The sequence below is a fragment of the Hyalella azteca genome, unplaced genomic scaffold, assembly GCF_000764305.2.
Source record: "Hyalella azteca isolate HAZT.00-mixed unplaced genomic scaffold, Hazt_2.0.2 contig14048, whole genome shotgun sequence".
NCBI classification, from domain to species: Eukaryota; Metazoa; Arthropoda; class Malacostraca; order Amphipoda; family Hyalellidae; genus Hyalella; species Hyalella azteca.
The window spans coordinates 432,942-450,361 of NW_025943947.1; the positions used below are offsets into that span (position 1 = coordinate 432,942).

Consider the following 17,420-nt stretch of genomic DNA (forward strand, 5'->3'; position numbering starts at 1 on the left):
ACGAGGAGGAAGAAGCTAGAAAAGAATACGCCGAAGGGGGCACGCAAAGCACACGTGAATGTGCGCAATAACTACAGTTCAAAGTTGCCGACATTAAAATTGAATGGCTCAACCTTGAATCTTTAATATAACTTAAGTCGCAGGAAGTATCATGGCTCCAAACTGACATATCATCAAAAAGTTGAAGAACAACCTACCACACGTCAAGCATCTTGCCAAATTTTTTTAAAGATTCATAGATACCATTGCTCCCAAAATACTGAGGCATGAATAACCAGATTATGTGTTAAAGCAATTACTTAAGTTCAAAATTTTATTCTGCGTTAAAGTCGCCTACATCAACCCTTAACATAAATCCCTAACTAAGTTTCAGGTATGGATCTCTTTCACCATTCAAACCAAAATTTTCTATGTATTTTTTAAGAGCGTTATCAAGTAAAATAGCTTTTCTCTGATTAAAAGAAAGCATCCTTTCACACGCAGATCTAGGAAAAGTCTCAGCTTTTGTATTGAGATTAATAGTGGACGTGGCCGTAGAAAATTGGGAGGCGTTGAGGCTTCCACTCTCTACTGAAGGGACGAGAGGAGGCGAGGCGTTCACTACAGAAGAGGAGGCAGCAACATGAGGAGAGGATACAGCAGAGGAAGAAGCAGGCGATGAAGCAAGTGATGAAGCAAGGGGAGCGCCAACGCCCGATGCGGAGGATATGGGCGCAGGTTGGTAGTTCGGCACGGAGCCTTCCAGGAAGTTAGTGATGGTCATGTCCACGTTGCGGGTCCGCACTGGAACAACATCCGAGATGGCATCAATATAAGATGAACAAGATTAAAATTACAAATGAAAGCCAAACATGGAACTATTAAATATCTATGAATGGGCTCTAAATTAATAATAATTAACAACCCTGAAGAGGGTTAAAAAAGTACTCAATACGAGTTGAAACTTAAGAGCATTCACATATTATCTTGATCAACTTATTCATCCACAGGATGAATTTTACCGTCTAGATGACAGAGGTACATAAATCCGGCAAATTTTAAAACACAAAATTCATTGGACGCAAGTAGATCAAAATTCAGAAAAGCACAAATAACCAATCATAATAATGGAATCACAGTGAGCACGTAATTCAGCTCTCCTGACGCCTTAATAAAGTCACCACCCTCAGCAGGCTCAGTCACCACCCTCAGCAGGCTCACAGCACCAAGTCCTCTCTCTACATCACAGTCAAGTCACCATCCTAAGCAGGCTCACAGCACCAAGTCATCTCTCTACATCACAATCAAGTCACCACCCTCAGCAGACTCACAGCACCAAGTCATCTCTCTACATCACAGTCAAGTCACCACCCTCAGCAGACTCAAGGTGATTGTGGCCAGAATTGGGGTGATTGTGGCTTGAACTGTGGTGATTGTGGCCAGAATTGGGGTGATTGTGGCTTGAACTGTGGTGATTGTGGCCAGAATTGGGGTGACTATGGCCTGAATTGGGGTGACTAAGGTCTGAATCGGGGTGACCATGGCCTGAATTGGGGTGACTATGGATTAAATTGGGGTGACTATGGATTAAATTGGGGTGACTATGGCCTGAATTGGGGTGACTATGACCTGAATTGGGGTGACTATGGTATGGCTTGAATTGGGGTGATAATGTCTGAATAGGGGTGATCACGGCCTGATTTGGGGTCACTACGGCTTGAATTATGGTGACTATGGCCTGAATTGTGGAGACTATGGCCTGAATTGAGGTGATTATGGGCTGAATTGAGGTGATTATGGCCTGAATTGTGGTGACTATGGCCTGAATTGGGGTGACTTTGGTATGAATTGGGGTGAAAATGATAAGAATCGGGATGACTGTGGCCAGAATTTGAGTAAATATAAATGGAAACTAATGCCATGCACGGCAATAGAGTACGTTTGATGAACGTTCAGAGAAACTTACTTTAAATTAAGGTAAAAAAAAAACCGAATGAGAAACCTCTCATTAAAGCAAAGTGAAGGAAAGCGAAAATACAATGAATGAATTCCACATCAATGATTGATTTAAACCCTTACATTCAAATTATTGACAAAAAAGAACACAACTGAAGCCGTATCTGACCTCTTATATTCCGAGAGGCGCGTAACCCAGCTCGTGCGTTCGCGTGCCTCCGCTCGCTTGCCAGCCTCGCCACGTATTCCGCCTGTAGGTAAGAACCAAGTGTTTGTTATCACGTCACTTCACCATCCAGACCAGGCTTTAGTGAACAATATTAAGAAACATTGGGAACTCTGATGACTGTCAAAGAGAGAATTAGCTTAACCTCGCTCTGAACAAGGAATGTTGTTATATTCCTCTTTATATTTAATGACATTGATATAGAATAAATCCTGTAATTCAGTAATATTATCCTCAAGAACAATAACATCAGCACTCTCTTATTCAGAACAGAGAAAGAGGCCATTCTGCCAGCTAATCCCCATGGACGTCTGTATATTATCAACCACCTCTTGCTCAAATCAATTAAAGAAGCTATACTGCCATTTTATCCTCAATGCCAGCAATAGATCATCAGGGTTCTCTATCATTTATAGAAGCACTGCTACCGCCTCATTCTTAGTGACGTCAATATATCAGTAGCTTGCTTTAGCTCTTATCAACTAGAGAAGCTATCCTGCCACCTTATTCTTAAGTAGTACTAGTAGTAGTAGAATGGTTTGCTAGCGCTTCAGCTATCAAGCTATTTCGCGCCGGAGGTCAAAATGTAACATCGCCAGAAGGCGGAAGGCCTCAGTTGTCCAGCCCGCTGAAGCTGGCTCGAGAGAAGCAGCGTTTGCATCTCAAAGAGACGAAGTGACAAGGAGGGACAGGTGAAAAGCAACAGAAACTAAGACACTCGAACAAGAGGTCGCTTAACGGGACGTCGGCCGCCCGCACGAGAGAGACAGAGAAGGGAAATGAAAGGAATCCTACCTACATAATAACTTAATGTAAGGAATCCAACCTACATAATAACTTAACCCCATAACTGAGGCCAACGGTCAGACACTGCGAGCTCAGCGGTGGGGTGCTCAGGAACAATCCCCCTAGGAGCGCGAAATCCCATAGGACTTCTGACGAGCATAGACACACGTCAGAAGTCCCTCCTGAGGGGCCTTATTCTTAATGACTTCAATATATCATTAGCCTGCTTTAGCTCTTATCAACGAGAGAAGCTATGCTACCGCCTTATTCTTAATGACTTCAATATATCATTAGCCTGCTTTAGCTCTTATCAACGAGAGAAGCTATGCTACCGCCTTATTCTTTATGACTTCAATATATCATTAGCCTGCTTTAGCTCTTATCAACTAGAGAAGCTATGCTACCGCCTTATTCTTAATGGCGTCAATATATCATTAGCCTGCTTTAGCTTCTATCAACTAGAGAAGCTGTGCTGTCACCTTATCCTTGACAGAATAAGCTGATGCCTCGAGCCCGAGTGCGGCGGCGGTGGAGGTCTGGTAGCGCTTGCAGAGCGCCTCGTCGGCCTCAGCCGGTTCCTGATGAACCTCTTCAATAAACCTGCCAAATAAAACATTAATTAAAGATATTGTCAACAAGACCAAAACAAGAATGATCTCAAAGGTGACTCAAACTAACTTCTAAGGGCAGAACAATGTTACAAATTTTGCTTGAGTACAAGTGGTGATCAAAGTTCTTGAAATTTAAAAGTTATGAAGTTAATGGTTACAAAGCGCGGGAGTCATGCTCGTGAATTTGTTGAAAGCAAGCATGAGCGGTGAAAACATGAGGGCCTCATGAATTATAACTGCTGTTCAATAGTTAACCCTACAATGGCCGTTATAACCCTACAGAGGTCATTAACTCTACAGTTAACCCTACAGTGGTCATTAACTACAGTGGTCAGTTGACACTTCAGAGGTCGTTAACAATATAGTGATAAGACGATGGCAAGCAATACCAACGTTCACAAACAATGAACAGCTGGCATATGTGGGAAATGAAAGGATTCCAATTAATATACAACCTTAGCTCAATATGAGCTTAAAATTTGCTCAAGCCTCGTTAGTAAATATATTTGCTGTGGTTAATAATTTCATAACTCGACTTATTTTCGTTACCTATTGCAAGTAATTTATTTTTACATTTCCCACTTCAACGCCTGAAACATCCACAAACTCTAAGTCAACAAGTAGCCTCACTGAGGCTACCTCACTGAGGCTACTACTGAACGTCTCTAAATGTCAAAATTTTCTATACTAGAACCGAGTTAACTACATTAAAATGGATAAAACATTTCTCAAATGATATCAATCCTTCCAGTGGAAAGATTTAGTTAAACTTCTCACATTAAACAGATGACAAAAGTTACGGACTTGATGGAATAGATGGTGAGTGGGCAGAAAAAGAGAGAGAAGACGTCTTGAAGAAAAGAAGGGTTCGCCACGGAGAGGGTGAGAGGCAGCGGTGGCAAGCGTCTGGCTGAGATGCCCACCAAGACTGTGGACCGGGGGCTCACTTTGCTTGCCCAGCTCTCGTACCTGACAAATAAAAAGATAAATTTACGTCCATGTAACACGCCAGGATATTTTAAGGGGAATTTATCCATGGTCAATTCGTACCCAACAAATATGGCCGGCATTCATGAGTAGTAGGAAAAAGGCAAGTCACAGTTTCAGGATGGACGTCAAGAGAGGCCTGAAACTTAGTGCAAAAGTATTCCAAGTTTGTTGCCTCAACTGTAATGACATTGAAGCAAATATTAATGGGAATGGCGAAACAAATATTTACACACAAACTGTGAGCATGAAAACATGGAAACTTCCCTCACAAAGAGCTCTTACCTGTCTTCACAACATTAATGTAAAAGTAAACATCACATGAGATTTTATTGAGTTCAAAATAGGTCACAACAACAAACAGCAAAGACAAAATTGTTAAGTACCTATATAAATTTTCAATATGTTAGCAGCTGATGCAAACAATCGTAATGAATAATCATATGAAAACTATCCTATTACAAACAAACATTGAGAAATTTCTCATTTTCAGCATTTGAAGGCACTTGGAAGTAATTTTGAACAAGATTGAGAGAAAAAAACTTACTGCATTAGAGCAACATCTCCGTTGGTGGTTGAACTCTCAGGAAAGAGGAGCAGAGGCCATCCATTAAACTCATGATCATGTGAAGACGATGCTTGGTCATCACTTTCTGTGTTGGCTGAAGCAGAGCTTCCACCAGGCACTTGACTACTGGAATTGGTTGAGTTGGTGCCTGCTTCACTTGATTCTGTAGACGCAACAGTTCGATGTCGAAGTTCTGAAGCAGGATCATCTTGTAGAGCATTTGGACTCACGATGTTATTAGTCTGAGGTAAAGATCCATCTCTATTGCCTGTAACAAATTGTTTCAAGGGTTGAACCCACGAGTCATTTAATGTTGATCCACTACTGCTGCTGGCATCCACTTGATCACCTGACCCCAGCGTCATGATCATACATCCCAGCAAGTTGCTTACAATTCTGGGCAAACTCTCGCCATTGCCTTCAATCTGTGGGGAGGAAGAAACACATTGATCAGGGGAGACTTGAGCAAATATTTCCACTGCATTAAAGACCTATAAACATTCACACAAATTTCATTGGTGAGGAGCTTTTAGTACTATAAGTTTTTTTTAGAGCTTTTAGTTCATCCATATTCAGCAAAATAAGAGCTTAGCTGTGAACACATCCACTTATTTGTATTCAAGTTCAAAATCATCAAAGATTGCACATGTCGAGGAAAAATTCCAGTGATAACACAGAAAACAACATAGGTATGAACAAATACATTATAAAGGGAAATAATAGAAGAAAATACTACTAACTTTCCAAAATTTCTTACCTTGACACAAGGCAGCACAAGTGATAGAGCAAAATGATCAAAAACAGATATATGGTTTGCAAGCAGCACAGCTCTGTCCTTTGAACCTTGCTTCTGTTCATTCTGGTAAAACTTGCACATGGTGAGGGACTTGTTATCTGAGTCACTTTGCCACACCACCAGCCCAAGGGAAGAGCACAGGACTCTCAGTACCATCCTGCAACCAACAGGATATTATAAAGATTTATAGATTGAATTGTACAAAAATACTCCTTGCTATTAGTAGACATGTTATATCTGTGGTAGCCAAACAATGCACTTAATCAAACTTTGCCATATTTTTATACGATCATATGCTAACATCCCAAATAAATTAGGTATTGTAGTTCAATAAACAGGAGGAAATCAGTATTTTAAAATGTAATATAATTTAATTTAACAATTTAAAAATTGACTTGCTGAAAGTGTAGAGTTTATAAAAAGTGACTGAGCAAAATGTATTTAGCTTCTACATATTACAAAATGACTAATTAAACCTTACCGTGTGACGTATCTATTGTGTGGTAGAATTGCAACAGCACAGATGAGCTGCAAAAAAATGAAGCAACGCAGCAGCACCAGCATCAGGCCAATGGGAGCATAGAAAATGAGCAACAAAAGTTGAAAAATGCTCCCATTTAGTCTGAAAGACAAACAGAAATATATAAGAAATAGTAATGCTATCCAGGAAATTCATTTATGCAATTATAAGTGAATAGAGAACAGCCACAAGAGACTTGCCACTGAAAACAGTACAATACCCATAAAATAGTTTATTAGCTGCAAACATAGGTACCGTATCCTTTACGCCTAAAATACCTGCCAATTATCAACTCCAGAAACTAAGTTGTTCTATGGAACATGATAATTCATATGGATTCATTACAGAAAACATTCAACAAATTTGAAACTAAATAAGAAAATTTTACATTATTTGAAGTGAAGCTGAGATTCATAAATAAAAATGAAGGTAGTTGATTCAAGGGGCTCAGGCTGGTCAGCATCCCAGCACTGTTGGGGGAGATGTAAAATAGTTCCTGGAACTGTTAGAGATGCGACGTAAAAAAAACACTCATGTTTTTTTTTAATAAAAAACAAGTTTTTTTTAATAAAAAACATCAGCCTAAAAAAAACATGTTTTTTATTGTTTTTTTTTAGAAAAACATAAATAAATGCAAATAAATCCATAATCACTTTACCTGAGGGCCACAGGATGATAGGTGACAGGTCTATGCTGTATCATTTTTTTAGATGCTTTTATTTTTTCTACAGATTTTGATATCAGAGTCTGGTATCTGGTTGGGAGGGACTGAGTCATAGTCTTAGACTCATAGGTCATGTTGAGTGACTGAAAATGGAATGCTTTGAAAATATTTATTTTTTGTATTTTTTGCATACTTTGATTTTTGAGTACAATAAGGAAATGAAAAATTTGTTTATTTACCCTTTTAAGCTTTGAACTAGAAGTATTAGGCTTGATAAATTATAAATCACACATGAGATATGTTGAATAAGATTTAAAAACACATCATTTCAATGTATATTAAGGGTATAGATATATTGATCCCAAACAAATACACGAAAGAAAAAAAAAACAATAAAAAACAAAAAAAAAACACATAAAAAAACGTTTTTTTTACTAAAAAAAACACTCTGGGAAAAAAACGTTTTTTTTGCATCTCTAGGAACTGTTCTGGTCAATATGAACTACCATAAAATGAGGGTAACTTAGACTACTTTTTTTAACACGTTGACTATGATTGCTTCATCTTGTACTATTATTTCATTTTTTGTACTTTTTTTAAGCAGTGTTGCCAGACGGTCATTTTTTCCGGACAAATTCCGTGATTTAGTTTTTCTCAATTGCATTGGCTGGCTAAAATTTGTGATAGGGGTAGGTACTTCCTAATTAAATTTTAAATACTGCAAAAAAGAAAATAAATGGAATTTTTATAGCAGAACCAACAAATAAACTAGTATACATTGAATTATCTGCCTTTTTTGGCCTTTTTTGTTCTCGGATTTGCGATTTTTGGCAACCTGAATTATGTACCACTACCTACCTCCTGGAGAAATACATTTTGTGGTACGCATATGTACCAATACGTTCCGTAAAATGGGGTTACTTTGACCGGTGGGGTAACTTTGACCACTTTTTGTTTTTTTAACAAAAACCCCCAAAACTCAAAAACTATTTGACATAGAAAAATTTTGTCAAAAGCCATCAAAGGCCTAATACTGAGGCTATGTAACACAATAGTAAGATTTAAGAAGTTTGCATATCTAATAGGTTAAAAAATTAATGTGACCCATGAAAAAGAGCTATTATTTAAAGCCTGTTGGAGTACCCCCTCCAATTTTTTTATTTTTTGGTAAAATAACTCCAGGTTTTGATGCATTGTAGTAGAACTCTTCTAATTACCTACATATGCAAAAGACAAATTTTAGAAAAGTGTCATAGTTTGCAAATGGGGGGCGCCGCCCCCCAATGGGGTAACTTTGACCACCTAATGGCAGCCGTGACGGGGTAACATTGACCGGCTTGGAAATTAAGTTAAAATTACCACAGGTACCTATATAACATATTTTATGTTTGACACACCTATTAATGTTCTCTTTCTTCATGTTTCAGACTCTACAGAGTCTTATATATGATAATTTTAACTTAATTTCTAAACCGGTCAATGTTACCCCGTCACGGCTGCCATTAGATGGTCACATTTTGCCCATTTGGGGGCGGCACCCCCCATTTGCTAACTATGACACTTTCCTAAATTTTTTTTTTTTGCATATGTAACTAGAAGAGTTCTACTACAATGCATGGAGTTATTTGGAGTTATTTTACCAAAAAAATAAAATTGATTTTACCACCCGGTCAAAGAAACCCCAAGAGCTGGGGTAACAAAGACCATCACTTTTTTTTAAATTACATCAAAACTATGAGAGGCAGGAGCCAGCAATTTATGGTAAGTAAAGTTAGAGTATAGACCTGTATTTTGCATGTTTCAATTTAAGTTTAACTTATCTATTAAAAAAATGGCATCATTTTGAAAAAAAAAGTGGTCAAAGTTACCCCAGTTTACGGTACCATATACCGTATAAGACTCTGTAGAGTCTGAAACATAAAGAAAATACATTAATAGGTGTATCAAACATGAAATGTTACTATATATGGTGATTTTAAATTAATTTCCAAGCTGGTCTATGTTACCCCATCAGGGCTGACACTAGGTGGTCTAATTTCCCACATTCAGGAGCAGCGCCCCCCATTTGCAAACTATGACACTTTCCTCAAATTTGTCATTTGGATATGTAACTAGAAGAGTTTTACTACAATGCACCTAAACCTGGAGTTATTTTACCAAAAAATAAAAAAATTGGAGAGGGTTCTATGACAGGCTTTAAATAAGAGCTCTTTTTCATGGGTCACATTTTTCAACCTATTAGATATGCATAATTTTTTAATCTTTCTATTGTGTTATGTAGCCTCAGTATTAGGCCTTCAATGCCCATTGACAAAATTTTTCTGTCAAATAGTTGTTGAGTTTTGGGGGGTTTTGTTAAAAAAAAACTAAAAGTGGTCAAACTAACCCCAGGAGTCAAAGTAACCCTCTTTTACGGTATTGGTTTATTGGTATGAATCAAATGGGAACAGTGTAGTCAGTCACTCAGTCACTACTAGTTGGTGTGTTTAAAGGGCAGAGTCTGGTAGATTTATAGGACATAAAACTAGTAGATCTATTGACAGTGTTGTGCACTGTGCTATCAGCTCCCTATCTGTTACTGTTTTGTGACTCATCAATGTTTAGAAGATCCGCATTCCTGAAGTTTTTTTGTATATTGAAGCCAGTTAAATGGTCAATATTTAGCTTGTTACCTTGCAGTGAAGCTTGTCCAGAAATCAGTTGTGACATGTGTAACTTGTAAGTGTTGTGGTGTGTGGATAGTTAGGGATATACTATTGAAGTGGCTTGCAGCACTTTCTTTTTAAAAATTATCTGGCAATGGATCTTGAAAATAGCTGCTGACGCTTTGGGCTAAAAAAACCATATCTTGGCAATGCTGCTTGCACCCTCTGCACTCAGGCATGCCGCAATCTGACTGCTCTGAAGTGACCGCAGCTATGCAATCTTCAAGTAAACGTTTTGGGTTGACTTGTTGATATTACGTTCTGCAGGATATTTTAATTGGAGCGTTAAAGTACTGCAGAACGCAGATTGCACCATTTTTGCAGAAGTTGAAAAATTTATGAAAAAACATGTTTGCAAAGTGCAAACTACAATTTCTTCAATTAAACAAAAATATAGTCAAATGGGGTAAGACAGGATCACAGCCTTCATGGGGTAAGAAAGGACCAGCCCATATCATGCATTCTAATTGCACTGAATTTAATTTGATAGAAGAATATGTTAGAGCAATCATTGCATGTCATTTCAGTGCTTGTTTCAACCCTCTTCTGCAAATAATGAATTTCTGGCTAATTTTTAAAGAAAACTTATGTAAAGGAGGGTCACAAAATAGTTAACCCTGTTTGGGAAATAAGCTCTGTCCAATGACAAAAATTTTTTTGGCCAATTTTGTGGATGTAGGCATGTAACCTCAAGTAATAAGCAACTTTTGAGACATACTAGGCATTCCCACCTGCTACCATCACTGCCTGACATGTATTTCAAAATGGGGTAAAAAAGGACTGGACATGGGGTAAGACAGGACCACTAAATGATCCAGTACAGAAAACTATGTTGTATGCAGAAAGTCTGAGTTGTAGCTTAGAAGCCCATTGCATAACTACACCTTGTGATAGGTTTAGGGTTTTTTATTTATTCATGGTATAGATGCTACATGCTTGTTAGTGATTTCAGTCCTGTCTTACCCCATCTGACTATATACATGATATTAGAGTGATAATCAGGATTCAGGATTGGAATTTTCCTACTTGTTTCTGAAATCTTGCAGATCCAACATGACAAATTTTTAAGACATTTGGAATTTTGCGGCCTGATAATGCACTTATGCTAACAATTGAATAGGAGGCTGGTCAGCTGGAGGTAATTTATCTATTGGAAATCTTGCAGTTCCAGAAATGGCTGTGGCTGGAAACCTCTAGTTGCGGCCCTAAAGTAATTTGCTGTGCCGACTGCCGACTCATCGTCATTAAGAAACGTTTAGGTGTTTTCCTCGCTTAACCCATTAATGCCGAGCGGTTCCATTTGGAACCAGCAGAAAAAAATGGATTCATAATAAATTTGTATGGTCAAATCAATATACTAGTGGATGCGTAGGTTTGATACACATCTTGTCCATGTTCTGGCAACGTTTGGTTCTGCTGCGCCGACTACTCTCTGCTCAGTTAACATTAAAAGATTGTAAGTACCGGGTGTCAGACAGAAGGGCTTGACATCATTGCAGAGAAGGTAAGTAGTTCGTTCTAAGAATATATTATTTATAAGTTAGATGCAGAATTTTATCGATAAAGAGAGTACTTTTAATCCTGTATATGGCATTACGTGATATGTTTCTAAAGTCTTTTAGATCATGAAATATTTTGTCTGGTTCCAAATGGAACCGCTCGGCAGTAGTGTAAGCATTCCGGTCATCTCATTTTCCTAGTAGATTACTATGTGACATAGTTACGCATTGTATTTGAAAAACTTGTTTGTACTTAGAAATTTTCTAAGTTTTTCTGTTATTTATTAGTGAACCATTATCTTTAGAGCTGTTAGGAATATATATCCCGAAAGTTGAAATATTTGGAAGTAGGTACGTTGAACACCATACGATTGTTCATCCCGAGTCACTTTATTTCTAATTGTTTTTTTGGCAGACCATCACATGAAATAATTGAGATTTCGAGAGAAGAATAACACGAAGATCAAATATTTGCTACTGAACCTTTCACAGAAGCAGCAACAAACGAAACATACTGAGATTCAGATAACTCAGATGACGCAGCCACTAGCAATTCTGCTCGCCTATCGAGAATAGTAATTGTAGCAACAGTAATCACTGAATGTGATAACAATGACTATCGACAGAGAAGAGAGTCAACTGTGGTCGACATGGCCACCTTATACTACGACATATACGTGGCTAGCCCGTGAGATTTAGTTATAAACTTTGGGCAGCAGATAAATCAGATGATATTTTTCTGCAATTGAAGCTAATCGGCGGATCTAATAGAAAAAGAAACTGATTCATGGGCTGAAACATGGATTGGTCCCATAAACATGATACTATTGGTCCCAAGCCAACATATTATATGTGATATCTATTCTGGTTTCATTTGGCTTCTCAAAAAACTTTTGAAAAAAAGAATGGCTATTGCAATAAATTTTCAAAAAGATCGGTTAAGAAATGCAATAATGCAGGAGACCCTAAATAAAACAATCAGGGTCTATATTGCACCCTTCTACTTCGATCCTTGATGAAGTGCAATACAACAATCAACAACATCGGCCAGCAAAGAGACATCAGAAGCACTGCAAATGCAGTGCTTCGTAAACAATATTGACAACGCACCCACAAACATTCGTAGAATGGGCAACCTTCCTATTCATTTTGAATGAATGGAAGCATTCTATGCTAAAAATTAAATTGTATTCTGCCATGATTGGTTCACCCCAATCCACGTGCAACGTGGATTGGGATAATATTGTCCATTATGAATACGTATATTACGTATTATCCATTATGAATAACCTTGCTTGATTTTCTATCGGAAAAAGTGTTGTTTGAAGAAAAGTTATGTTAATGCCAAGCGGTTCCATATCGAACCAAGCTATATTTTTTCACATACAACGAAAAATAAATATATGAACATATTTTTTGTTTATTACCATCACAAATGATAATATTCTCACAAGGAACCCCAAAAAAATTCAGTAAATAATTCTCGTCATTAATGGGTTAAGAGGGATTTAGAGCCATGAGATTTCACCAATACAGCCCTACTGATATTATTTAGGTAGGCTTAGGGTAAACGCGGTATATTCCGTCACATTAAGAATGCATCGAGAAATGATAAACTATAAAAAAATAACCGTATGCGTTACTCAAGTTCTGTTTGCTTTATGCGACTCTCAAAACACCGCACTACGCGTCAGCAACTACGAAATGTCACAAAATGTTGCCATATTTATTTAAAAGCCTTTAGAATGCAAACCTACCAAATCCCTATATTCCATCACTGTGTGTGGCTATATTCGGCATGTGGTGAGGCATATTCCGTCCTCGCTTCAAATTCTACTGATATGTAATGCCGTCATCCACATGTTCGAATTCCGTTTGCTGTGTGAGCTGTATTGGAATACAACACGGCTTTGAATTAGAACACTAATGAATATTGAACACTACTTAATTATGCTTTTAATTAACAACTATTAGGCTTTTAATTAAGCAAATTTTAATTTTTGTGCATAGCTTGGAACGATCTGTGTGTGTCCAATTCAAGTTGTGACGGAATTAGTTTTCATGTGTCTAAATCCATTTCTCAACTTAATCATCTATTAATTTATTTACCACTTGAAATCAGCAAGTACAAGTATAGGTATAGGTACTTAAAGGATTCCTAATATATTCACAGACGTATTTAAAAGTCACAAACCATAATATTCTTCCTATACAAACAGTTATTCACTATTTGGTAGAGCAAGGTCAACTGTCAAATTTGACACATTTTTCGATGATCTCACTGGGTAGCGTGCATTGTCTCTCTTTTGATCTCAATATTTTCCCGCTAGATGGCCAAGACAGTGTGGAATTCCAGAGGGGTAATATATTAACTGGTAAACATAGCAAATTGGAAAGCAGGACCCAAAAATCTGGAACGTCCAGCACACTTCCACCTTCGGTCCATCATCATCACTGATGAGTCTCTGCAAGATGCCACAGCTGTTTCATTGAAAAAAACAGCACTTGCATCATCACAGTAACAAGAATCCAATCAACACTTGAATGCGTCCAACGTCACAGTCACATGAATCCAATCATTGCTAGAATGTGTGCAATGCCAGTCACAAGAATCCAATTACCATCAGAACGCGTGCAACGTCACTGCCACTGGAATCCAAACAGCGTTAGAAAGCTAGAATGGACCACCCCAAATGCACACATTGTTAACGCACTAATGCTAATTTAATGTGTAATGCTACATTTCTTATTTCAAGGGCCTAATACAATAATGTAGTTATGTCACTATTGATGAAAATTGCAAAGAATAACATCTTTACTTTGTACATTCACTCACAAATACATGAAAAACTGCCTATGATTTCATTGACAAAAAACTGATGATAGTTTTCAGCTGAGACATGAAAACTACTAGCGATCAGGATTCAGGAGCACCATCTGTAGGAGTAAACAATAACAAAGAAGGCGACACGTGACAGATATACCAACAATATGATATCAATATACACCGTGAAGAAATGTATAAATGTAAACTCCGTTCTAATAATGTATAAATTACGAGGTTCACAGAATCTAAAGTTTTGAATGCTAAATTTTCCAAGTATGCTACCGGTAGTCTAGTCAGTCAAGTGTCATGTGCATTACCTCTTCTTCGATAAGTTTCTCCAATTGCTGATGAGTTTATCCTCATTTTGAAAGCTGACGTAACGAATAGATGCAATAAATGTTTTTTTTATATTCATTGTCAAGAGTAAATAGTACTATAAGCCACAGCTAGCCTATTTAGTTCTTGCCGATGAGACTGTTAGTTTACTCTGAGTAAGGACTACTGAATTGACACTTTTGCGGACCCACCTGCGAACTGGCAAGACTCCGTTTGCCATTCATTACTCACTAACGGCAGTCATTATTTAATTCAAGCAATAAGCATTCGTGTTTAGCATTGTTTACCGTATTTGCTAAAGAGGATTGCATAAAATGAAAGAATTAGCTTTTTAATGTAATGTTCTGATAGTCAGCCCTTTACTTCCACTAATTATTATACGATGTTTCGATACGATCTTTGAATTTATGGTGCCCAAGTGGCAACACTGGCAACAGGCAACACTGCATCACACTTGAAATCAGAGAACCGCCATCTAGACTGAGATTGTAAGACCAGTCGCCACCGGGGTCGGACGTAAGGCCGCCTCCTAGTAGTAGCGTAGCAGTCTTTCAATGTTGTTTCTGCAGTTAATTATTCTGATAGTTATTTATTCTTTTTGTTGCAGATTCTGTTTATTGATAGGAAAATTCCACAATAAATTCGGTATAGACCTCATCTGAGGTGAGTTCCGTTATTTCCACTTGTTAAAATGCGATTGTTAGCAAACTGTCATATTGTAATAGACTAATAGCGAATAAGATATCTTTATTTGTAATAAAACTTGTATCCTCTACAGGTCTAAGAAGTAGGAGGAGTAATTAAAACTCAAATTTTTTATGTTCAATGATCACGTTTTTCAATGATCAAATATTTTTGTGTTCAATGATCACGTTTATTTTTCTATATAAAATGCAAGCTTTATCAACAAGAGTGTAAGTATCGTTCATAGAACAATGCCAATTTTGACAATTTTTTTCTTCATGTGCAGTTTAACTAATATGATACAAAGGCATAGATTGCATGCAATCGAATCCGTGTTTGTTTGAGCTGGTTGGGAGTCGGATGCCAGCATATCTTCCAAATCAGTTTCAGGTATGATTTTCAGAAATAACGAAAAAAATTAAGGAGTAAATTAATTGTGACCGTAAAAGAAAATAATTTGGTGTGCTCTGAATCAACTGGTCAAACTCTGAACAACTAATACATCAAGTGCTCTTAATCAACTCGTATATAGGCGACTTTTGCATTCAAGTATATCGGCAAGATCTAATGGAACTTTTTTCAGAATCAAGAGTACATCCATTACCGGCAGCAACATTGTGAGGCCTCCTCAAGATATCCTTTGCTCACCGGAGAGTGACGCGTCTCTACCGGCGACCTTGGAAACGTTCATGCGGGGCGCAAAGCTTATGCAGCCTTCCCAAGATCTTCCTTGCTCATCGGTGTCTGTGAGTGATGAGTCTCTACTGGTGTCAGTAGCGACCTTGTAACTTCTACTGAGCACAACGTGTACTCTTTTTTCAGTAGATTCCTCTTGCTTATCCGTGAGTGATGCGCACAGTTAACTAGTTTGACGCGCAAATGTATGATGTCACCATTTCAACCATCAACAAACGCATGGAACCAAAACAAAGCTTAATATAAAGGAAAAATTAGAGAGGTGACAGAATTACCCACGATGTTGGAATATACCGCGCATAGTGGCAAAGCAGAGAGTTTTTTAGACTCTCCCTCAAGTTCATTTTTGAGTCCCATAAGTAGACCAGTAAAGTATCCTGGATGCCAGCCAGGTCAAGCCTTATCATACATAAGAATTTATGAAATTGGTTTAAATCTTAGGTAAATGAGGAAGTTAAAAATGTTAAAAATGAACTGATTCTAAAAAATCTCTGGTTTGTCACTATGGTTAACAATATTGGGATTTTCTCAGTGTTGCCTGACGTAACGTTCATGCCGATTGCCGAGGCCCATTTCTGACGACCTGCAAACCTGTTTCTAGTTGCCACTTGCCTGGAACGTTTTTTTTAAGGCGGAACACTTTTTAAGTGAACCTCTAATCTTAGATTTCCACTCTGGGCCAAGACCTAGTGTTTTGGCAGTAGTTTGACGAGCAGATGTATGACATCACCATTTCAACCATCAATGAACGCATGGAACCAAAACAAAGCTTAATATAAAGGAAAAATTAGAGAGGTGACAGAATTACCCACGATGTTGGAATATACCGTGCATAGTGGCAAAGCAGAGAGTTTTTTAGACACTCCCTCAAGTTCATTTTTGAGTCCTATAAGTAGACCAGTAAAGTATACTGGATACCAGCATCATCATACATAAGAAATTGGTTTAAATCTTTGGTAAATGAGGTAATTAAAAATGAACTGATTCTAAAAAATCTCTGGTTTGTCATTATGATACCGCGTTTACCGTTTAGATGTTTTCCTCGCTTGGAGGGATTTAGAGCCATGAGATTTCATCCCTACAGCCCTACTGATATTATTTAGGTAGGCTTTTATGATATTAGAGCTGCAATATTTCAGAAAAAAGTAGGACTTTTAAAGCCCAGTATGAGAGCCATTTAAAGAAATTGTGCTGAAAAGATGTTTTAAAGATGCTAATGATTTTGCCTTATTTCCTGAGAAAATTAGCCTATTAATATTAATTAGGTATACCTACTTTATTGCCTATGAGGCTAGGAGTAAGAAATTTTGGTTGAAAAGGTTTTCTGAAGATCCACACTCAGGATGATGTATGTTTTTGGTGAATTTTCCTGCGCATTTTCACTTTTTTTAAGCTATTGCTGTGCACAGTTGGCGCAATGTAATGAAAATTGATTATCTTCGCGCACGTGTTCGCGCAATCGCGGCCATCTTTATTTTAGAAGAAATTTTCTCCAAAGTCATATGGCAACACTGAACACCGTCTGTTTACATTTCGTATGTATAACAGCCGCAGTTTACGATTACCGTACGTTCCGTATC

The 17,420-nt window shown here is 37.7% G+C and overlaps 1 protein-coding gene across 1 annotated transcript in view; it reads right to left on the reverse strand.

The window, feature by feature from the left end:
* Positions 1 to 228: 228 nt before the first annotated feature.
* The window catches only part of LOC108667078 (lipid droplet-regulating VLDL assembly factor AUP1), a 20,468-nt gene continuing 3,276 nt past the window's right edge, over positions 229 to 17,420 (reverse strand). The window contains exons 2-8 of the mRNA XM_047883926.1: positions 6,391 to 6,531; positions 5,871 to 6,066; positions 5,093 to 5,538; positions 4,363 to 4,527; positions 3,427 to 3,547; positions 2,105 to 2,186; positions 229 to 819 (exon numbers count right to left, since the gene is read on the reverse strand). Of these exons, the coding sequence (XP_047739882.1) occupies positions 359 to 819; positions 2,105 to 2,186; positions 3,427 to 3,547; positions 4,363 to 4,527; positions 5,093 to 5,538; positions 5,871 to 6,066; positions 6,391 to 6,531 (1,612 nt within the window). The 3' untranslated portion in view covers positions 229 to 358. The remainder of the gene's footprint in view (positions 820 to 2,104; positions 2,187 to 3,426; positions 3,548 to 4,362; positions 4,528 to 5,092; positions 5,539 to 5,870; positions 6,067 to 6,390; positions 6,532 to 17,420) is intronic.